The sequence below is a fragment of the Peromyscus leucopus genome, chromosome 13 (assembly GCF_004664715.2).
Source record: "Peromyscus leucopus breed LL Stock chromosome 13, UCI_PerLeu_2.1, whole genome shotgun sequence".
Taxonomy (NCBI): Eukaryota; Metazoa; Chordata; class Mammalia; order Rodentia; family Cricetidae; genus Peromyscus; species Peromyscus leucopus.
The window spans coordinates 30616936-30642065 of NC_051074.1; the positions used below are offsets into that span (position 1 = coordinate 30616936).

At 41.8% G+C, this 25130-nt stretch overlaps 1 protein-coding gene across 3 annotated transcripts in view; it reads right to left on the bottom strand.

The window, feature by feature from the left end:
- Nucleotides 1-25130, bottom strand: part of Rhbdd1 (rhomboid domain containing 1) — a 126934-nt gene that overhangs the window by 32129 nt on the left and 69675 nt on the right. For all 3 annotated transcript variants that reach the window (XM_037210222.1, XM_028874140.2, XM_037210221.1), the window contains one exon: nucleotides 22843-22986. In XM_037210222.1, the coding sequence (XP_037066117.1) occupies nucleotides 22843-22986 (144 nt within the window). The remainder of the gene's footprint in view (nucleotides 1-22842; nucleotides 22987-25130) is intronic.

The window sequence follows — 25130 nt, forward strand, 5'->3', positions numbered from 1 at the left end:
ACTGGTGTATGAACACAAACTGCAAGCACCCAGGAAAAGGAAGTCTACCTTTGCTTAATCTTCTAGAGCAGTGGTTCTCAACCTTCCTAATGCCACGACCCTTTAATACAGTCCCTCATGCTATGGTGACCCTCAACCATAAATTATTTTCATTACTACTTCATAACTGTAATTTTGTTACTGTTATTAATCATAATGTAAATATCTGTGTTTTCTGATGGTCTCAGGTGACCCCTCTGAAAAGGCCATTTGACTCCCAAAGGGGTCACAACTCACAGGTTGAGAACTGCTGTTCTAGATGTTGTAGCTGGAAGGAGATGGTACAATGCCACCTACCCTACTCCTATTATACAAAGGCAACTGAAATTACAAGAGTAGCCTTATCATTAAACATAAGATAGCAGGCATGGCCTTTCTCAATGTTGTTCCACACCTTGTAGGTTACTGGCTGTCATAGTTTTGGTTTGGGGTCTATCATTATCTAGTGCCTACTAGAACCCATTAAAAGTTATTTAAGAGACAGCCCTTGACCTCTTAGCTGTGGTTCCTCCATAGAACTTCTCGAGGCACATGAAGATCCCAAGGTACAATCCTCTAAGGTAGCTGACAAATACTTAGTGGGCAGACCATACGTAGCTTTTCCTTTGAAGAACTCAGCTTATATTTGGATTGTATATCACACTGAATCTGGGTGATGGTACAGTTTAGAATGCTGTGTGTGTTCCCAGAACTCTCTGTATTGACATGCGCTCCCCAGTGTGTGGTATTAAGAAGGTAGAAACCTAAGCTGACTGGTATTTGGAGATGGGATCCTTCAGAGAATGGTAAGAATGAGAGCAGTGGTTCTCAACCTTCCTAACACTTGAAAGGGTTGTTCGACCCCCAAGAGGTCGTGACCCACAGGTTGGGAACCACCTAACTATAGGGTCGCTCAGCATGCTAGAATCCCGATGACTTCACCAAGGAGAGACAGGACACACTGTACCAGTGTATGCCCAATGCCCTGCACACCTGGAGGCCATCAGCAGGAGGCCATCACTACATGCAGGCCTTAATCTTATGCCTCTATAAGTACAGCCCAAATTGACCTTTCCTCTTTATAAATTACCCAGTCTCTAGTACTGGATTATTGGCAACAAAAACTAGGGCAGCACAGGTGATCTGGTAGAAACAATTCTGTGTGGAGGGCAGAACAATACAGATTCCAGGATAAGCTTGGGGACTGACAGGCTGTTTGGCTCTCGGCCAACGACAACCTCTCTTTCTAGGGTGCCGTGTGCCAGTGTCGTCTGGACCAGCCATCTCCAAGGCTTTCACAGAGCGATAGTCCAATAATAGCTGTGTTAATGAGGACTTTTTAATTTTACAGGCCAAACTGCTGCCAACCGGCTCGCAGACTAGGCCTTTCTCTGAGCCCGAGTGTCAGCTGAGCCCTTCTTAAATGGCACAGCCTTACCATCACATTATAGCCAGCTCTAATTAGGAATGAAAAAAGTTCATTCCTCTCTAATAAGAAACATGTTAAAAGGCAAACATTTTTTAAAAAGGCACTATAAGCAATAATCATTAAAATTCATTGCATTATGTTAACATTCTTCAAAAGTCTTAAGCCTTTACAGCACAGCATACGTAAAATTCATGCTATTTTGTATTTTCTTAATTGCATAAATTTCCATAAGAGCTGGAATGTGATGCAAGTGAGTCTTAATGGCTTCTTTTACGCTTACGGAGATATATAAGAAAACTATCTTTATGTACGGAAGGGGGATAGAGAAACCCACTTTACTCATATCCTTGTACAATATGGGTTCCCCACATACTATTAAATGTAGACATACAAACTTCAGGACAGCTGGGGGATGGTTAAAGCAGGTGGTGCTATGTATATCTTCAACTTTAAAAAAACAAAACAATAAAGTGCACACTGGTGTTGAGGTGCATAGATGGATGGGATGGTGCACACCGTCAATCCCAGCATTCTGGAGGCAGAGGCAGGCAGACAGTTTGATACTAGCCTAGTCTACAGAACAGTCAGGGCTGCACAGTGAGACCCTGACTCAAACAAATAAGCAAACAAACAAACAAACAGAAAAGCCAAGGCTCCGACTGTTCTTACAGGGGCAAAGGGAGTGGAGAACACCCCAAGCTGATCCTCGGAGCTCTGTTCTCACCAGCCAAGCTTTTGCTCAGCTCCTCTGGGAAGCGTGGGACGAAGCCTGGTCCCTCTACCACACATTGCCTGTGCACACTCACTCGCCCCACCCCACCTGCCATGGATTCCAACTTAGGGGCCAGAGCATTTTCAGAAGATGCACCACTGACTTTTTTTTTCCCCTTAAGATTTATTTTATTTATCACGTACACAGTGTTCTGCCTGCATGTATGTCTGCAGGCCAGAAGAAGGCACCAGATCTCATTACACATGGTTGTGAGCCACCATGCGGTGGCTGGGAACTGAACTCGGGACCTCTGCAAGAACAGCCAGTGTTCCTAACCTCTGAGCCATCTCTCCAGCCCCCGCAACTGACTCTTAGAGGCAAGCAGCATTGAGGAACAGTGCACTTCACTAACTTGGTTAGCAAACTCCATCCTTGTGTCACAGCGCTTGGACGTACCCACAGTCACCACTCACATAACCTAAACTTACCAGAAAAGATGATCTCTGTTGATGGGAAATCAGATGAGGCCACTGCATTTATAAACACACCCTTCTTCTTGATGTAAACTATATTGTTAGTAAAGTCGTCCCCGACACTCTTAATATTGCCTTTAAACTCTACCTTTTCATTAAACTGGAAGGCTACATATATAGCTGGATGAATGATACCTGTGGGTTGGAATTTCACATTCCCTGGCATTTCCCAGCTATCCACTAAAAAGACTGAAAAATAGGGCTGGACGGTGGTGGCGCACGCCTTTAATCCCGGCACTTGGGAGACAGAGGTAAGTGGATCTCTGGGAATTCAAGGCCAGCCTGGTCTACAGAGTGAGTTCCAGGACAGCTAGGACTGCTACACAAAGAAACCCTGTCTCAAAAAAAAAAAAAAAAAAAAAAAGACAAAATAACCATAAAACCTGCAGTGGAAATTTCTATAGAAAGTTTAACATTAACTAAGGAGATATTAATAACCAGTGCTTTATAAAGATCAACTTAAATTTTTTGTGAATGTTTTACAAAAAAACCCTAACACTAAAAATTTTCTAATTTCAATCAAATTGGAATGAACAGAATACAAACACATAAACTAGTATTTATACACATTTATATATAGCACTTAGCAGAATATGAAAACTATTGCTAGTGCTGTTATCACCAGGGGCTGAACTACATCCCCACACATATGTACCTTAAAGCCCTAAAATCTGGAATCATTCAGGTGTGATGAGCTTTCAGAATACTCACACATAGGAGATTTTATGGTTTTACACCCATATTTCACCCCATATATACACAAAGCAACTCAAAACAGGTGGGGGAAAACATAAGACCTGAAAAGATAAAGAGTACTAACATCCAGAGGAAAGAAAAGACAGCAACAACAGAAACAGTAGAAAAGCTTCAAAATACTAGTCTGAGGAAGATCATATGACACATGAATACATGCACATATACATATATATACATATACATATATATATATCATATCTATATGTTGGGATATGACTCTCCCCTCAAAGCACAGGCTTTAACAGCAGTGAAAACAAGTAGAATTTCAAACTAAAAAAATCTTGCACAGCAAAGGAAACAATCAATGAAATGAAAAGACAACATATAAAATGAGGAAGATGTCCATAAACTATGGATATAAGGGATTAATGTCTAGAATATATATTAATATCTAGTACTTGAACTCAACAGCAAGAAAAAAATGACTCAGCCACAAACCACACACTTAATCTTTATGTTGCTTTGCTCTCACACTGTCTTAAGAGGTAATAATTGTGGTATTTTCATCAGTGATAATTTAATAATTATTAGTGTTCTGGGGCTGCCATAACAAAATACCAGAGACTGAGTAGATTAAACAACAGAAATTCATTTTCTCCTGTCTCCCTGCAGATGCTGGTAAATAAACGCTCTTTGCTCCTGCATACTATTTGAGTCTGGGGTCTTCTTCAGCGTTTTCTTGGGCCATTACATCATCTATCTATCTGTCTGTCTGTCTGTCTATCTCTCTCCCTCTCTCTTTCTACCCCCACCACCTCTATCTACCTACCTACCTACCTATCCATCCATCTACCCACCTATCTATCTACTCTATAAGTTCTGTGTTTTTAGAAAAACCTAATATATACCCCAAACTTTAACTTTATGAATTCACTGAGAAAAGGCTGTTCAGCACCTAAGTAATTTGTCTGACAACATTTCAGATAAATAAGGTGACAGATGTTATTATATCACTTTGGCCACTAAGGGGAGGGGGGAATCTGCATTCTGAGCTTAGAGTAAATGAGATTGAGTTTGCACACTTCTCTCTTCCGTCTCTATTTTACTTTTTCAAAGTTAAGTGCTTGCCTGTCTTATAGCTACGGAGAGCAGAGACTGCATGGATTTTAGAAAATACAAGTCCTGACATTATTAAGGACAGCGCTTATTTAGTCTCATTAGTAGGCTAGTTAACTGACAGGCAAGTACGTCTTAATTGCTCATTAACTCTGATGATGTTCCTTTGTCTGGTGTCAAGGTCTGGGAGAGAGCACAGGGCATTTACAGAAATGCTGATTCTTGGGGGACAGCTGAGACACATTTTGACTCTGGCTTTAAAATTCCTTGCTAGGGTAGTTATTTTTTTCCCCTCTGGCTAATAAGATGAGCCATGCTGTTGATTAAATATTATGTTCTGGCATCACAAGGTCTTTCTCTGTCATTGATTATGGAAACCATCCTTGGTTAGATTGTAATCTGCAAAAACTGATGGCTGATGAAAAGGCACTGGGAGAACAGCTATGGCTGGGGCTCTGTTGCCTCTGCCTACTCAGGCTGACTTCACGCAGGACTGAGCAGTGAATGTAGATATTGTTACACGGCCTCCTGAGTCTCTTCCTCAAAGCACACAAAGAAACCCAGGAACTCCCTTAAGTGTGTGTCTGTACCCAACAAGAAGCACTGTCCAACATGTTTGTCTATGTGCTACATCACAGTGCAATGTTTATATCAAACATTAAAATAACAATTAGCAAATAATTCAGGCTATGAAGGAGTAGGGAACGTCATTATCTTTGAAATGTCACATTCTCAGGGGGAAGGTTCAAAATGGGCTTTGCTGGACCCACATTATGTAAGCCAGGGGCTTATGTCCTTCCTTACCTCAAAGCATCCTTTACACAACAATAAATGACCAGAGGTCTAAGATTTATCTTTGTCACAGCACCGTGTGGCAAAGCCAGTACCTGCCTGCCCCCAGAGGCATAGTTTGTTTAAAGGTATAATGAAGATGGCAGATGTTCTATACAGATGCCTCTCCTTCTAGAAGATACTTACTAAACACTTTATTTTCCCTTACTGCCCACCAGCTAGTTATGGTTTATTTCAGCATCACTAGGTAAAAGCAAACAGTTTTCTTTCAGAGTCAACTGGAAACAAACAAACTATAGCAACAAAACTATTGATTGGTCTTTTTGATGTTTTGACTTTGTAAATAACCCCAAACAAAGCAATGTTAGCAGTCAACCCTTACTGTTTTCTAATAACACAAAAATCACCATTTGCAGTGCAAAAATGTTCTTCCACAGAAAGTGTGTCAGACTCATCTTCCCTCAGCAACCTAACCTTCTAGGTACCACAGGACCTTTCATTGAGATGAATCAGAACAGACAGGAAAAGGACACATTCAGGTAGACTTCTGAAGCTTTACATTTTTGTATGCTGTGAGGTAGACAGAAATGCCCGGTGCTGAGCTAAAACCACCTAAAAGTAAGTCTAGTGTGTTCTGGAACCCTCAGTAGAAATTACTGTGATTCACCCAGTTTGGTGTTATTATGAAAAAGCCACAAGGTCATTCTTGGTACAGACTTACAAATCTCTTAGGTATACCTAGGCATAAGAATGCTGGGCTATGAGATACTCATAATTTACATTAGAAGGGGCCAGGCTTCAGGCGTACTACTTTATATACCCTCTAGTGATGTGTTCCCTGGCATCTTCAACAGCATCTGGCATTTCTTTTAGCCACTCATGTGCAGCCATGCAGCACTGCCTCATTCAAGATTTAGGCTTTACATTTCTATGATGAACAGTGATGAGGAGCACTTTGAACAAGTAAGGCTGATGGACAGTGGCCGAAGTCAGAAAAATGCTTACTCTTATGGTTATATGGCTACGCACACATGTGAAAAAAAAAATCACCGAGCTGCATACCTACAATTTAGGTATTTTGCTAAAAAAATAAATGTTTTTGTAGGGCAAAGGAAAGAAGGAAATCAGCGTGGTAACCAAGAACGGTAAGACCAACCTCAGTTACACAACTTGGGTAAGAGTGTGAAACCCTGGCTCCAAAGAAAACAAACAAAAAGGAACAAGGAACCATTACCCCCACCCAAAAGTAATGACAATAGGGTGGAGAGATCTGGCTAGGATGCTCTGGGCTCTGCTTGGTCTCCTTCATCATGCTACCCAGACAAACACCTTGCAGAAGCTACAGATAAATGGATATGGTACAGTTTCCTCCTCACACTTAGGAGACTGTGGAGAGAGGCAAAAATAATAGTTTTGTAATACATGGCTTTATCTTAACATTTTTCTTTATAAATGTTTTATATTATTAGCAGAAGTTTTAGAACTGGGATAAACCAAACAAGAAAGCATAAGTCACTCTATCTTGTTTCTGAAGAGTAAAGGTGACTGATGCTTTGTTAAATGTGATATTTATGGAGCAGTGAAATTTTATTAAGAACACCATAGGCACCTTGCTTCTCACCAGGTACACTGTGAATTTGCTTCTTTGTCCTTTTAATGGCTCAGTATTAGTTTATAAGATGATTTATTTAACCTATTTCCTATTGCTGCACCATTACGCCATTTGAGATTTTCCAAAGCAAATGATTACAATGTAATTTAAAGTAGCTTAATATTTATATTAATATCAGTAACCTTTTGAATGTTGGGTCTTATATGACCACATGCTCTAACTGAAGTTGGTGAAGATACATAAATTTTTGCACATAGTAGGGCCCTCACACCTGGCTCTCTGGAGTGAAGGGCAGTGGAAATAAGACTGGCATGAGATGAAACTAGACCTCTCCGAAAGTGAATTCTGTGATTCTATGATACACAGAAACCAATAATACAACTCTTGTTTTTTCTCATCAATAGCACAGCACAATCAAATCTCACATAACAGGTGGGAAAACACACCCATGTAGGACTGAGGATGCAGGATAGGCTGGAGCAGATGGATGAAATGTTCTCCTGTTGACACTTGGTATTCCGCAATTATCAAGTGTGGATTCTGTAAGGCAGCTCCACACAACACTATCTGAAGGCACACTAGCAAGGTTCTTATGAGAATGTAGACTCCTTTGCATTACGCATCACTTCCAAGAGGGAAACTAATGAAGGCAAGTACTATATACATAGAATATATAATATATAAATTATAACACACACACACACACACACACACACACACACACACACACACGCACGCACGCACGCACGCACACAATTTCCCTAAAAGCAGGCATGGTGGAATATAGTCTCAGTGCTTGGTAGGACCACTTGAGGTCAGGCCTGACCTAAAAAAAAAAAAAAAAGGAGGAGAAGAAGAAAGAAACAGTATTTCCAAATGCTCATTCCAATTTTTTTTTTTTTTTTTTTTTTTTTGGTTTGTTTTTTGGAGACAGGGTTTCCAGGGTTTCTCTGTGTAGCTTTGGAGCCTATCCTGGAACTCACTCTGTAGACCAGGCTGGCCTCTGCCTGGCTCTGCCTCCTGAGTGCTAAAATTAAAGGTTTGCGCCACCACTGCCCGGCTCCCAATAGTTTTTAATAAAGATAAATAAGTAACGCCCTAGCATCTTGCTTCTGACTTGACAGAGTGTCCTGAGTAGTACTTAAGATGCAGTATTCCCATGTAAGGAAGGAAATCCTTTCCAACACAAATAATTTATTTCATAGCTTAAAAAAAAATCTTATCAGGAATTTTTGCTTAAACATAAAACACGACTTTCAAACTGTCAGAACAATAGAATTGATCCAGACATGTAGGGGCAGGTGTCTCAGTGTGCTTTCCATTGCTGTAACAGAGCATCTGAGACTGGGTAATTTACAAAGGAAAGGTAGATTTTGACACATAGTTCGGCAGCCTGGAATGTTTGAGAGAATGGCATCAGCACAAGTCCTGAAATGTCATCTCATGGCAGGCAGGAGGAAGGGTAGGCAGGCACTTGAGGAAGGGAACAGACAGGACGGGCATCCTGAACAGCTGCCCGCCTTCTAGGGCACTAACTCAGCCACACAGGATCACGAATTCACTCCCACTCGGGAGGCCTTGACAACGGTTCTTTGACAATCAATCATCTCCTATAGGCCATGTTGGGAATCAAACATCAACATGACCGGCATGGATGTTACACCCCAGTACTGGCACTTAGTTACATCTAACCCACACACAGCAAGAATGAAGGATGGGAGCCAAAGACATGAGACCATTCTCTCTGTGTAACATATTCGTTTTAATTTAGCCAAGAGTTGTCCGTAGAGGTGACACACAGTCTTTGGCTTTCTCAATCCAAGATGGTGACAATAGACAACGTGACTAAAGACAGGGAATGAATGCCCTCTGGTTCAGCTTTGCAGACTGACTGTGCTTCAAGTCACAGCTCTGCAGCAGTGTCCTACATGGTTTCTCTTTTCTGGACTTCTTGCGGGGCCGCAAGAATATATTATAGAGATGCAGCTGTGTATTAAAGTTATACTTTGACCAGCCAAGGGTCTGTCAAAAGGCAAGCCACTTATTATGAATATTTGGTGCTATCCAGCCTTTAATATTTCAGCTGTCTTCTGCTATGAAATTCTTGCGTGCCAAAATATTTCCAGACCATTTGGCTAACAGTTCCATTCCCCAGATCTGCTGAACTTCCCTGCTGGAGCCAGTACTTGGATAAGGTCAGTAGGCAGAGACAAACTGGTGGGAGACATAGCTTTGTTTCTTGTGCAAATGAAGCTCAGACCATCTCCCCACCTTGAGGTCTAGTGGCTCTCCAGAGCAACTGACTGAGAACAAAAGAGGTTTTCACACATCAAGGTGGAAGGTAGGGTGGAGGAACATTCCTGAGGAGGCAGAGAACTGCGCATCCAGAGAGAGAAGACAGGCATTTTTTTCTGTAGAGCAGACAGAATGGCATGGCGAGAGAAAAGAGAGGAAGACAGAGGTTCCTTAGAGGGTAAGCAGATCTCAGGTAGAGTTTTCTGAGTGCCAGGAGTAGACAGTAGTGGAAATGGAGGAGGACGACGAAGATGAGGCTAGAAGCACTGGAGTTTAGTCATTAGCAGGACTATGAGCTAGGGAACTGGATGGAACTGAAGCTATGTAGACAGGATTTCATCCCAGAGAAATAAAGCAGACAGATAAAGAGCTTGGTATGTCTAGAGTTATTCCTGCCTTGAATGCCTGACGGAGCTATAGCTCTATTGATAGAATTTTGTTTTAGAGGAATAAAGTTAACAGACATAAGAACATAGTGTATGTAGATTTTTTTCCCTCAGATATCCCATGCTGGACACAGCGAAATCTCCCGAACCCTGGGTATTTCATACGGACTAGCTGTGCTGAGTGCCATGTAGGAATGGAGACATCTGCCATCTAGTCTGGTATTTCCCACTTAGAATGTGACCCTTCTGGCAAATCACTACATATTTTTTGTGCCTCTGTTTAATATCTAGAATAATGAAGATAATTGAAAATGCATTACTTCACAGGGCATTCAGGTATGGGAACCTTCCTAACATAGCATTCATTATCTATACTCAGCGACCTGAAGGAGCTTCACCAAAATGTTTACACATAGCTGCAAAGACATACCCCAAATGTGAAGTAGTTTTTCTTTAGGCAGTAGGGTTATAGATTACTTTGTGTGTGTGTGTGCACGCACACACACACACATTTTACCAACTGAGACATCTTCCCAGTCCCAGATTACTCTTTAAACATCTTTTTGCTTATTTTTTATTTCTCCACAGTGAATATGTATTACTTTATAACCATAACTATAATACTATCCCAAACTGAAAAGGCCATAACCGATATGCTTAGGTGTCCATCATCTCTTTTATGTGTTTAGCATCACCCACTCTGAGGCTACTTGGAAGTTAGGTGGGACTGCTTCCAGGACAGAGTGGAGTGTTGCTGACTTATATGGTGAGTCAAAGGCTGACGTTCACAAAACTCACAGCATGTGTGTAAGTGTGCTGGTGAACTTGTACCAGAATAGTCTTTCTGCAGGCTTGGAAAGGCTGAATAGCCACAAAGTATGGGTCTGATCTAGCACCTTCCAGAAGGCCACCTTACATAGTCCAAGGGAGCCCGGCCTTCTCCACACCTGCTCCCTGAGGCAGAAACTGTCAGCAGGATGCATGCCATCATTATCAGACAAACAGACCATGAGGACATTGAACCAACATGTTAGCTCTGGTAGCATCTGAGGCCAGTTTCTATTCTAGAACATTCCAGTTCTGTTTGAAATCATACTGCCTGTTTTTGTTCTCTATCATTTTGTTTAGAAATAAGGTAAATATTTTACTTTTTTAATTAAAAAAAAAAGTCAACAGATCCCAGCCTTAATTAGTTTTGGGGTTCAATGACATTATGATATATGTACAGCAATAACTTAAGCAATGGATCATAGTAATACTATATTTGCACCCCCCAGACTTGAGTGGCATTTACATGCTTAATATAATCAACAGCATGGCTCTTCATTAATGCTCAAAGAAACTGCAACTCAATTCGAGACTAAAATATTAAGATACACCCTTGGGACACACTATATATCATTTTGAAGTATGCTTACAATGCTTAGAAAGAAATCAGAAAACATCTATTAAAATACAATTTTATTAGCTGCAAGTATCAACCATGGAGTATACATACTGAAATCTAGGACCTTTAGTTAAAAAAATACAAGAAAAAAGGGGGGGGGGCTTACTACTTGATCTGTGTCATTGTTAGCCCCAGTACAAAGCTCTGAAAACTTCTTCACATCTCTTGATCAATGAGAATACAAGATGCAGGCAATTTTCACATACTACCTGAGAGTTCTTGTTCGAAATTAATACATTTTTTAGAGAAATGGCAAGACTCTGCAGCCATCCAGCAATAATGGTCTTCGCAAATTACCTTAGGAAACAATAAATACACATACCAGTAACTTCTGAGATTAAAAACTTGCAGAAATAACTGGAAAATCCAAACGACTACACTAGTACACCCCTCGCTGAACTCCCTGTTCTATGGGTTCTCATGGGTGCTGTGGCAGAAAACATCACAGCTTGGCACGTAAGGCCATCACTTCACGTAAGTCAAGGGCTACTTACTTGCCTCTCTTCCCCACATCCAGTACATTGCCTTAGCTGAATACAGTCCATCAATTAACTCTCCTGTTGCCCATCAAGGTGCAGAGTATTCTTACCTCACAGTAAAGGCCAAGACTTGTTCGCGATTTCAGCGCACAGTACTTTACACTTGGCCCTGCTAGTGTGAGGGCTTGGGCGAGGATCTGCTGAGACGCAGAATGAGAAACACGGCACCTCTCTCTCTCTCTCTCTGACCCCACCCACAGCAACAGTGATTGTGAAAACCGACCGGGCAGCACAATGAGCCGTCTCTGTGTGGAAGGAGAAGGGAGATGGGGGAACTAATTCATTATTGTCCCAGCTATATTTTTATTGGCAACTGTGCTCATTAGCACATGAATGCTGCCTTTCCATACATGGGTGAATGCAGGCTCAGAAAAAATTATAAATTAATTCACATATCACTTATCACAAACATGTTCAAATTGTTTATACTTTACTTCTCATAGCTACTCTAATCCTCTTAAGTGGTGGCCCTTCTACTTTCCAGAAGAGACCCACACAGAATTCTGATTCCTCTATTACTCCTCTTCCACGCTCACAGATTAGCAGTTATGTGCAATACTTCTATTTCTTTACATGCACAATTTCACACCTAAACATGGCCTCAAAGAGAAAACTTCCTTCACTGAAATGAATACCCCTGACATGCAGAGTAGGGAGAAAGAGCCAACAATTTAAGGCAACCGTTGCTCTGCACTGCAATTGCTTTGAAACAATCTGGCAGATGGTACCTTTTTTTTTTATTATGTAGAAGTTTTCCTGGGGGAAAACACATCAAATTACTAAAAGAAAGAAAGAAAGGCTAAGTGGTCACACAGAATTAGCATCAGCTATACATCTCTGTCCTGGCTGCATCGCTCCTTAGCCAAGCAAGGCAGCAGCTGGAATTTGCATATGTTATCAACCACCAACTGCCAATGACCGCATTAAGCCAAGGGAGGCTCACAAAATCATACAGCTAAGACACAATCATCTCATGTGTGTATTTATCAAACTATATCTTTCTTATAGAGTTATGTGGGTTCATCTTCTAGAAGGTTTTCATCGGTACAGCAGGAGACCTAACTTTCAGACACCACTGCTTCAGGTACCTACCTATTCCACAACACTTCCTAGCGACACCTTCCTCGGTTCTACTGCTACAAAATAACAAACCTAGACTTAGCAAGGGGACAATTTACACAAAGTACTTATGTACATACGTGAGTATGTCACGATGAAACCTATTTTGTACAATAAATGTAACTAAAAAAAAAAAACACTGAATGCGATTGGGTCCACTTTTCTTACAATTTCCCATACAATAAAATAATCAAGACAAACACTACCTTTATAGTCTTTGATGTTGCTGCAGAGAAAGGAAAAAATGTACAATTTAATTACAACAAATCCCCCTGTCATTTAAGCCACACCTCAGCTGATCTTTTTGAATATATGATTTTTATAAACAGGATTCAAGGGTATCAACAGCAAAGGTGCTAGATATTAATTGGGAGACCATTTCTTTTCCATTATGGCAACCAGTTTCGTCTCAAGCCAAGACTTCCATAGTGCATCCTGTCCTGATTTTGAATGTGGCTAAGGAGCAACCCAGTTGCACAGTGGTGTGTGTGTGTGTGTGTGTGTGTGTGTACTCTGCCTGATCATCACAGGACAGCAGTGTGGATGTGGGAATGTGCTTTTCAGAAATCTAACAGAAGATCCATATGTTATCCCACCATCAGCAAGGAGGCCCAGATTTAAACAGGACACAGGCCCTAGGCTGGCAAACGAAAGTGGTGAAGGACAGAACTCTGTGCCCGGTGCCAGCTGAACCTGGTGGCAGGTTGTTAAGAAGAGCAAGGGGGAGAGGAACAGAAACTACACCAGGAGTGGGGAGGGGAGCGAACCAACCCACAGCAAGCTCAGGCTCCTAGCTAGCATCTGCCTTTTGACATGGATAAAGAGATGGCTCTTTTCCAAGTTTTCCCTACTATTACGGTATCAGCTGCCTCTTGGACTCATTTATAAGTGCTGACTGCCAACAGAACAAGACAAGATTTCTGTTAATAGTGAATGTGCGAGTACTTGAAATAATAGAGATCTCTTTATTTCTCCTACAAAGGCTACTTGGGTGTTATTATTATTCCCGGCATGCATTTTAGGACTTGTAATTATGGCCAGGTACTATTTGGAAATATTAGAAAATTCTGAGGTTGAAAACTTGCTACCCTGATTCCTTAACTTACCTTTACAATATATTTAAGCGAGGAAGAGCCTCAAACTAATTGGTGCGGGCTTGGTATTCTCTCTCCTAATGAATTTCTCTTGGCTGGCTCTTTTTAAAACAAAACATAGCTGTTAAACTAACATTCCTTACTGTAAAATCCCATGAACCAAAGAGAAATAAATATGCACACAGCCTTAAGAACTACTGTTTCTAAAGTATCTTCTGTCAAAAGTAAAAATAAATACGACGAATAATAAGAAGCGTCTAAAGTAAATCCCTCAGGAATGATTGGCTCAAACCCCAGAGAAGGAAACCCTCCATGGAATGCTGAGAAGTGCAGAGAACAGCGCTCCTGCCTCTACAATAAACACAAAGGCTGGACAATCTAAACAGTAACTTTCCTTGACTACATTCAAGAGCCGTGGAGGTAGAGAAACCACAAACCCTAATCTTAAAGTGGTACGTGGAACTTGCTTACCTCCTCAAATCCTGCTGCCAGTAAGAACTCAGAGAAAACCATGAGACCAGGGGGTAAAGGCTGAAGAGTGGGCTAGCAAGAGATCCTAGAACCACTGGTGCTGAGACAGGGGAACCACACACTGACCCGGAAGAGAAACAGGAGGAAGTGTCCACCGCCTTAGTGACAAATGAAGAGACGGTCCGATAGTGTGTATCTAACTCCTTATGACTGCTGTGAAGGACACAACAGTATCTATGTCATCTCTGTGCTAAAACTGGCTAACTGGAATTGAATGAAGTCCTGATACAAGTGATAACATGAAGGAGACAGAACAGAGAGACAACTCAAACGCATCAGGAAGAAACAACCAGATAAAATGTAGATTTCTTACAGTTTAGTGGCATTAGTGTCTGTGCTGGTGAGTTTTATGCCAGCTTGATACAAGCTATACTCATTTGGGAAAAGAGAACCTCAAGTGAGAATATACCCAGACCTGGGCAACCCTGTCGGGTATTTCTTGATTGATTATTGATGTAGGTGGGTCCAGCTCATTGTGGGTGTTTTCTTACCAGCTACCCCTGGCCTGCTGGTAAGAAAGCAGGGTGGGCAAGCCATGAGAAGCAAGCCAGGAAGCAGCATGCTTCTATGGCCTCTGCTTAAGTTCCTGTCTCCAGGTTCCTGCCTTGAGTTTTTGCCCTGACTTTCTTTGACAACAGACTATATGATATGGAATTGTAAGTTGAAATAAACCCTTTTCTTCCCAAGTTGTTTTTGTTCATGGTGTTTTTATCACAGCCACAGAAACCCTAGCTAAGACAGAATTTGGTACTAGGTTTATGGGATATTGCTGTGATTGACCTGATCATGTTTTGGGGAGGACTGTATTATGACTTCGGAACTTTGGCTTGGAAAAGCTATTGAATTCTGTCTCAGAGCTTAATGGGCTGGTCTGTGGGAGCCTAGAAGGTAAGAATGCTGAAAGCATTGCAGACAATGGAGGTCTCACTTGTGAGGTTCCAGAGGGAGGGTTGAGAGTCCTTTAGAGACTCTATTGGGATCATTCAATATTTTGAATTAAGAATCTGTGGTTCTGGTCAGCTGGGGCTAAAGAATCAACTGTGATTAATAAGAGACCAAAACCCACTAACGTGGAACCTCTGCTTTGCTGGAACAATCTGGTTGTCAGCTGTGGCTAGGCAATCAGCTGGGATGAAGAAGAGACTGGCATCACTGGAACAAAATCTTCTGCAAAGTGTTTCTCAGAACTGGCACACAGAAGCTGTGGTCCAGAGAAGCCCAAGATTGCATGTCAAGCTAACAGCCAAATTTGTTCTTGTATAAGAGTCACCCACATGTAGCTGATTTTGGTAGCATGAAGCTGCAGGACTGAAGGAGTTATGGAGAACAACTGAGACTTGGCACTTCGAGAGGCCATGAGAGGCCATTGGTGAAGGTGCAGCCTCAGTTGTAGGAGAAACCCCAGGATTGAACAGGCCGTGAACAGTAGTTGAGGCATGGCACCATGCCACAGGGACAGAGTTCTTGAAAAGAATGCAGGAGACACAATAGGCGAAGGCACAGCCCAGCTGCAGTGGAGAGCCAACATTTTGGAGATGCCGGTACCATGGGATGACCCCCAAGGACAGCAGCATCTGCCACGCGAAGCCAGCCCGACTCCGTGAGACAAGCCGTTGTGTGCTACCAAAGGCCGAGCTGGGGGAAGTGGAGCCCTTTGGAGACCAGAGGATTATGGGTGTGTCCCAGACTGTGCCCTGGTTCTTCCCTTGGAGGGAGAAATTATGTAACCCACTTCTGATTTCACAGGAGCCTACAGTTAACAGAATCTGTTATTTTATAGAGATGTTGGATATTTTAGAGAAACTGTGAAAGACACCTTGGATATTTTTTTTTTAATTTTTTTTTTTGGATATTTATTTTAAAGAGGCTGAACTTTTAAATTGTTTGATTTTTTTTTTTAAAGACCATGGGACTTTGATTTAAAAGTTACGGTTTTTTAGATTGTGATATTAATATTAACATGCCCAGTCTTGAGGACAAGTGTGTTTGTGCATCAACAAAAGGCCAATTGTGCTGGCTGGTTTTATGTCAACTTGATGTAAGTTAGAGTTATTTAGGAGGAGGGAACCTCAATTAAGAAAATACCCCCACCCAACTGGCCTATGGGAAAGTTGGTGGGGCATTTTCTAGATCCATGTGGGAGGGCCCAGCCTACTGTGGGTGGTGCCTTTCTGGGCTGCTACCTCCTGGGCTGTATAGGAAAGCAGGCCAAGCAAGCCACGTGAAGCAAGCCGGTAAGCAGCACGCCTCCATGACCTCTGCATCAGATCCCACCTCCAGGTTCCTGTCCTGACCTCCTCTAATGAAGGAGTATGATTGTAAACCGAAAGAAACCTGTTTCTCCCCAAGTTGCTTCTGTTTACGGTCTTTTATCACAGTAATAGAAATCCTAACACAGTCTCTCAGAAAAAAAAAATAGGAAAACTAGGGTGCAGTTTTTATACAACATTGGAAACTTCAAAAATTGGCTACATGGCTGGTAAAATGGCCATTTGGTGTATAAAGCGCCTATAACTCAAACCAGAAACCTGCTTTCCATCACTGAACCCATGGTGGGAGGACAGAGCCCACTCCCACAAGCTGCCTTTTGACTGCACGCACACACGCACGCACAAATAAAAAAAATTAGCTGTAAAAAGCTTTTTTTTTAAAAAAAAAAAAAAAAAAGAAAACTGGTGAGTTTTGAGTTGGATTACATGTTTGATGTTGGGGAATTGCTGATTTTCTTGGATGTGATAACGGTGCTGTGTGTAAGTAGCAGGATGTCCTCTGTCCTTGGAGACACTCACCACAACACGGGGAAGTAAAGTAACATGATGTGTGCAAACTGCTTTTACAGGCCTCAGCCAAGACAACACTCCCACCTGCCTTCTCTCTGGCCCAAATACACTCACCCACAAAGTCTACACTCACACAAGGCTGGGCAAACTGTAGGCTCCATTCTGATAGGAAGCTACCACGGCAATGGTGTACCTGCTTGACCACAGAATTTTACTCTCAGTGAATGTTCTAAACAGCATATGGAACTAATTTCAAGAAAACTGACCCAAGAAAGCTTCCTGAAGTAGTAACAGATAACAGCAAAAATTCTGCCCTTATAGACGGCTTACATTAATTCCAATTTTGTTTCCTTAAAATACTTTATTGCTGTTTTATTAAGATACAAAGGAGATATTTTAAAAGGTTTTTTTTAATTAAATTTTCTTTTCCTACGGGAAAATTCTTGATTTTTTTTTAATTGGTATAAAATGTTGATTATATGGTACACGGGGTTTTGTACCCTACTTTCCTCATTTAATACTATCATAATCAAACTTTTTTGTCACTACATTTTTCAATAATGTTGCTTTTAACATGTACATGTTCCCATGGTCCAATGAAACTATAAATAATTTAGTCTTCATTCAGATTATTGTACAAATTTCAACTTTATGATATAAATTATGAAACAAAGTAGATATACAAATTTTGGACTATTATCTCTTTAGGAAGGCAGACTCCTCTTTAGGAAATAACTGAGCACAAGACTTGCTTGACCCTTTCTCACATGCCTTCAAGAAGTCAGACAACTGACACCCTCATCAGCAGTACGTGGAAACTGTTACAACCACCATTAAATGTGGGTGAGATTTAGAAGCATAACGCTGTTAACACACACCACATTGGTATCTGATACACAATGGTTATTTTTTTTAAATTATATATTCAAGTTGTTTTCTTCTTTATTGATATGGGTTGGTGTCAATTACTGTGTTACATGAGTTCTTTACATGTTAATGACAGTCTCTGTCAAAGGTTTTATATGAATATCTCTTGTTCTTCTCTTACTTTTCATTGCTTTTCTCTTTAGAAAAGATGATACCTAAAAATAACAATCGTTCACCTATCTTACTGTTTATATTTTCTTTCTTGAATACATTGTTTTTGCATTTCATTCAATTAGTTTGGAATTGAGTATATTATGTGTTCAGGCTCAAACCTGATTCTTCCTCCTAAGCAACTTAATTTTCAGAGAGCATTCCTCTAACAATGTATTTCACTGGTGTCCTGGTACTGGAATGTGCTCACTGTTACAGAGTATCACACAAAGTCACAGGGGTCTCAGATCCAGATTTGGACCCTTTGAAGGACCAATGTCAAATACCAGGTGCTATTGTGATTTTTCTGAGAATGGAAAGAAGAAAAACCTTTAAATTCAGAAAATACACTTGTGAGTGAATGGGGAAAGGAGGGGAACCTTCTGGCTTTGTGGAGAAACAGGGGTAAGCTGAAGAGAACAACTGGGCAGGGAGTGTGCCTGCGTCAGTCTCTCACACTGGGAGGCAAACCACAAAGGTGCTTGGACTCAAAGCGGAGGTCCTATCTACCTACACCAAGTGACTGGATTATGCAGATGCAGAAACCAAACCCTTGGCCTCAAAACAATCTCAGGCTCTTCTCATCAGCCCAATCTTAACAGTGTCTGGCAGGAAGAGCAACAACAAACTTTGAAAAATAAAACTACTTTCCCTGAAAAGTTTTACAAATGAGATAATAAAACATTTTAAAAAACATTTCATAGAAGAAAATTTGAAGTGATTTCTCTTGCTGCCCAGCATATTGCTCCTTTCCGAGTTGTCTTCACAACTGTGTTTCAGACAACTGGATGAAGCCTGGTCAGGTATGGAGGTGTGTGCCTTTGACGGAGAAGGATGAGGAGCTCAAGGCCAGCCTGGGCTACATGAGATCCTGTCGCAAAAGAGGGACATGGCTCAGTGGTGAAGAGCACTGGCTACTCTTGCAGAGGACCCTAGTTTGATTCCAGCACCCACATGGTGGCTCACAATCATCTACTATAATGCCAGCTTCAGGGTACCTGACACCTTCTTCTGGCCTCAGTGGGCACGGCATACATGTGGTATACAGACATACATGCAGGCAAAACACCCATACAGATAAAATAAACAAAATCTAATACAGGATTAAATATATGAAACCTCTGAAGGTAGCATGTATCTGATTTTTCTGACCATTACTAAATACTTAGATATTTTTGTTTATTTTCTGTTACGTATTAGTTATGTTTATATTAGCTTAGTTACTACTAAAGATTTACAAATGAAACATTCTCTAAGGCTGACTCTAACTTCCTTTTCTGAGACACAAAATGCAGAACCTTTTCTCTGTAGTTATATTCAAGTCTCTCAAACCACTCCAAAACAGCCAGGACCACCAGAGGATGCTCCCAGCCATACATCCCCTGCATACTTGTCTCTGAGAGACACAGAAGGCAATTACTGGAGAAAGCCACTCTCTCTTTCTGAGAAACACCTGCTATAGTTTGGATCTGATGTCAGTTATCCTCTCCAAAGGCTCAGGTGTTGAAGGCGCTGTCGCCAACGGGGTGAATAACTCATAACTGAATGAGCTCCTGGGAGGTGGAGTCTTGCTAGGTGAGACAGGTCACTGGCAGTATGTTTCTGAAGGACCTGTCTTGTTCTGGGCCTCTTCTTATCTATTGACCGCTGGTTCTCAGCACCCAAGGAATGAGCAGCCTGAAACAAGCTCCCACCATGATGGTCTGCATCATCTCGGGCTCGAAACAATGGATTCAGCCAACCTGGACTGAAGTGTCCGAAACCACATTTAAGACATTCCTCTCTTAGGCACTGTGCCAGTGGTGAAAAACTAAAACAGCAACTTTGCTGCCGACACCTTTACAACTGGGGGGAAGGCAGCGGTGGGGGGATGGGGGGGTGGTACGACAACATAAAACCAAGAAATGAAACTTCACAAGAGGGTGCCTGTCCACTTGTGAGTGATCCTTTCTCTTACCCCATTTGACCTGGGAACTTTCTAGACCCAATGATCATACTCAGACCTGGCGTGTTTGAGTTTTCCTCTAACCTTTTATCATTTTTTGAAGGCTCACTAATTGGTAGACATTTTATAAAAAAACAGATGCTAATAACCCAGTGTTGCCCCCTCGGAAACGTAACTCTTGACCTAGTCTACCATCCAGTCGTTGTGTGGCTCCTGGGATTTATCTGGTCAGTGTGGAAGGGGGTGAGGATTAGCAATTCACTCTATGCACATGAGCCCTGCCCTGCCTTGCTTGTCCACACATAACTACATCATAACTAGCCATATACACAGGAGTATCCCTGAGGATTCATTTCCACACTGGTTCTGGGGCTCTTTTCCAGGTTTCAGGATTGTGCCACCAAATCATGCTTCTAGAGTTTGTCACTCTAGATCAGTGATTTCTTTTTCTTTCTTTTTTGTTTTTTTTGAGGCAGGGTTTCTCCATGTAGTTTTGGTCCCTGTCCTGGATCTTGCTCTGTAGACCAGGCTGGCCTTGAACTCATAAAGATCCGCCTGGCCCTGCTTCCCGAGTGCTGGGACTAAAGGCGTGTGCCACTGCCGCCCGGCTTAGGTCAGTGATTTCTAAAAATGGCTGGGTTCTCCTTTGCACTTTTGACAGACAGTCCATTTCCCCTCTCTGTTGAGTTGACTTGCCCTTGTAACATGCTTTGGTAACATAAGACCATGGCCTGTCAGCCACCTTGCTTGTTTGTACACTCTGTCTTTGGAAGCCTTGTAACGAGCCTGGGCATACCTGCTGAATGAATGGGAACTAATAGATGGGTTCATGAGGCTATTGTGGGATGCTCCAAACTGATCCCTGCAGCTTGCCAGCCAAAAGCAAGGCATTCTGGCCCTGCTGACCCATGCACTCTTAAAGCAAGAAATGTCTACCGTTGTCAGCCACCAACTTCAGAGTGACTTGTTACACAATGATAGAGTACCAATATATCATAGCTCTGATACCGTGCACCCCAGAAATACCAATTTCTCCCTTTTCTCTAGCCTCCTGTTGCTCTACAATGAGGGATCTTATTTCTTCAATTTATTACAGCACACTATCTCTATGCACACTGCCACTGCCAACATTGCCCTCCTTAAATTCAAGGGCAATACTATCACACTTCGTGTGTTCCCATCATTGAGCAGCATCTGGCCTTTGCCCAGCTCTTGTCTGCAGAAGGCTACTGCCAGATTCCCAAAACACAGTTCACATCGCACCCGCACACGCAATCCTACCCGAACTGGTGTCGGTTATAGTTAGTACTGTGACCCAACACCTGACAACCTGAGGGAGGAGGTGCTTATTCCAACTTATAGTTGAGGTGATACAGCCCCAGGCGAGGAAAGCCTAGCACGATGGGGAGGTGGCTGGTCACACTGTGTCCAAGGTCAGGAAACAGAAATACATGAATTCTAGTGTCCAACCTGCTTTCTCCATTTATTCAGCCCTGAAACCCAGTCCGTGGGAGGTTTAAACTTTCCTGGGAACACCTTCATAGACAAAGAGAGGTACCATGAAAATGTCAAGTCTACTCTTTGACGACTGAGATTAGCCACCGCAGCACCGTTCCACCGATGCTGTTTAACCACAGGACTCCGGCCCCAGCCCGGCTTCTTGGTGCTCAGTTCAAAAGTGAGGGCTGGCATGAACATACTCTTTAGTTCTCTGTTTGCAACAACACTCAGAGCATCTGTCAAGAATGCCTTTGACATCTCTGCAAATTTCACAAATTCCTGACACGCCACCATCTTTGCCTCTGTGAAGATCTAAGGACACTCCCCCATCCTCTCACCCCTAGCACCCATTTAGTACCCCTCCTGGGTACTTGAAATTACGGTGACTTGTACAGCACAGTATGCAGCATAAATACACTTCATAAGATATTGTGAAGCTTTTCAGGGCAGATCCTTGATGTTATCATTACTCATGCAGGAAGTGGTATCAATGAGGTCCACACACAACCAGAGACAGTCAAGTTTTCCAGAACGGGTCCCACCTTCTACCTCTGTGTTCACTCTGTACCTACACGGTACCCTCTGAGAAGTACAAGTAGTATAAACTCTACTGAGTCAATGGCTGCTTTTTAGGAACTTATGCTAGGGCAATAATGAGGATATCTACACCCAACTTCAGAAGCCAAACCCAGAGCAAGATAGCAAAATAGATAGAGTGATGCTTAGATAGCAATCTGTAAAGAATCTTTTGAAAAATGTTTTCAAACTACAAAATCACAGGCTCTGCCCCTGGCGAGATCGATTCAGTAGGATTCAAACCTGAGTCCATTTGATTCCAAACACAATCTGTGGGGAAGTTCGTGGCCAAGACTGGTATATGGTAATAAGTGCCTACTTTACAGCCATGAATACCAAAGAAAATACCTTTCTCGTGTACTTAATTTATTTTTTTAAGTTTCTTGACTTCAATATTAAGGCACAAAGCACAGCGAGCCTATAAAAAGAACACTTAACAATGCATCCAGTCTGGCACCTTGGGAGTTTAGGCTGTGGGACAACGGCATCACATCCCATTCTTTGAGATCACAATCTGCACAGGTTTTTCACCTATATACCCTTTTTATAAACTCTTCGAGGCTTAATTTGCTACAAATAGTCCTTTTTCAGACCACCTTGCCACGAGGCTGGTTTTAAAATAACTGAAGGGTTCAAGGCTCTTACCTCGGTCCCAGAGGCTGGCTCTTAATGCTCTTTCCAGCTGCTCTTCCTCGCTCAGTCCTGCTGTATAGACATCATAGTTCCTATGAGTTTCTTCATAGGCCCTCGGTCTGCCATCTGGGTAGTGATTCTGATATCCAGAGGGGCCTGTGGGCACAATCAGAACGTTACAGACCCCAGTAATGGCTTTTGCTTCAGAATTCTAGCTTTATATATGCAAAGACAAGCAAATAATTCATGTCACTATTTTGAGTATAATAATAATCTTGTACTTAAAAAAAGATGACATATAGAGAAAAGTTCCACAAGGGTGGGCAATGATGATCCTGTCACTGCTGCAGCCACAGTACAGAACACAGACCTGGACATGAATGAGATGTTACATGCTAAAGAGAAAAAGGAACAATAACTTAGAAGGCAGCTGGAGGTGCAGAGAAGAGACTGGAATGGGCTTTATGGAGTCTATTTGTCAGCTTAGAGCTGTTCACCATCCCCGTCTCCGAGTGTTTCCTGTGAAGTTTTGACTTGAGTGGGTAGAATGGTGGGGCATAGCCGAGAAAGTTTTACCTTCTTGTGGCTCCACCCAATCAGAGACAACCAATGTTTCATACCTATACCACAGAGCACCCATGCTGAGTATTCTATTTCAAAAACTAGTAAGATTGAGACAGATAAGCCACTTTCTCTGATTGTAACTGTACTTCCAACTAACAGCACTTTCAAAAAATCAGTATTCAATAGAAACAAGAGATGACATGCCCATTAAATAATAATTTCCATACTAAACAGACACCAATTAATAAAAGACGGCAGTGAAACAAAGTTTGCTTTTGCAAAAATAATTCTACCAAACTTTTGTCAGTTTGAACCTTGCTCGTCCTTGTTTTCTTTAACTGTCAATGGTTATAGAATTAGTTTGAAGGGGCTTTTCTCTTTAGATAACAGTCTGGCTTAATGGGAGAAGTTATCTTGTGCTCCATGCTCCCCTCTACCCTGTTGTTACCATATTCTTTGAAGGGGATGTTTCTAGTCTTAATTAATGCACTTGGTTGTTAATGAAACTCTGCAAGCTACAGTATCATGTTTCTCTATGTCATCCTACACAGTGCATGAATGGGTACTAACTTTACTGCAGAAAAACACAGAACTCGGTTGAATTTCACATTCAGGAATTTGATCGCTGGAACTCAATCTACTTTGAAATTTATTTTTGAATGTCTTATTAAAATACTTCATTATGAATGATTTTTTTTAGAAAAAAAAATTGAATTCAGCTTTTGATTACCACACATAGGCTTCCTTATAGCATTTTCATATGCGCTTAGTTTCAGCTGGCCCGTCCCTCTTTACCTCTCATCTTGTCCTCTATATGCAAGACTGAAAGGGGAATTTTCATGCCTAGCAAAAACATTCAGCAATTTAGAATCCCTATTTCCATTAAATAATAAAAATACAATAAAAGATGCCAGCTTCAATTGATAACTCAGTAACTGCACATCGATATCTGTGTCGTCTGTCACTCATCTGTGGAGGTGGGACCTCTGCAGAGTAATGCAGATTAGACAGGGTGACTAGGACACAGCTTCCAGGATGCTGTCAGTGGCTATCTGAGAGGAAGAAGTGAGTCCTGAACTCGCTTGTTCTGTCTCCATGTGATGTCCTCTCCCATCCATGCTGTAGCAAGCAGTCCGCACCAGACCCTCGCACATGCTCGATATCCCAAACTCCAGAAACATGGGCTAAATAAACTCTATTCTTTATGGATTACCCACTTCGTTTGGTTATACAAACAGAAAAAAAAATATTGACAAACTATTAGTGTTTAAAATTTACCAATTCAGTTTTTCAGTGCATGCATGTAGTTGTACCATCATCACCACAAATAACTGCAGATACTTTTATAATTCCCTCAAAGAAATGTATCCCCTTTAGCTAACACCCCCTCAGCTTCACATCCCTCCCGGCTCTAAGTAATCACTAATCTACTTTCAATCTCTATAGAAATGTCTCTTCTGCATAAAGTGTATACATAGAGGCACGTAGTGCATGCTGTTTTGTGTCTGGTACACTTTACCCAGCATGTTCTCAAGATTCCTGACTATTGTGACATGTGCCCGTATTTCATTTCTTCGTATGGTCAAATAGTATCTCTGTAGATAGCTGAGCTACAGTTGATCTACACAACAGCTGATAGGCATTGACTTCTGCCTTTGTGTGTATGTATGCACACGCATTGTGGGCACATGTGTAGGTCAGAGGTTGGCTTTGGCTGTCTTCCTCAATCACTCTCC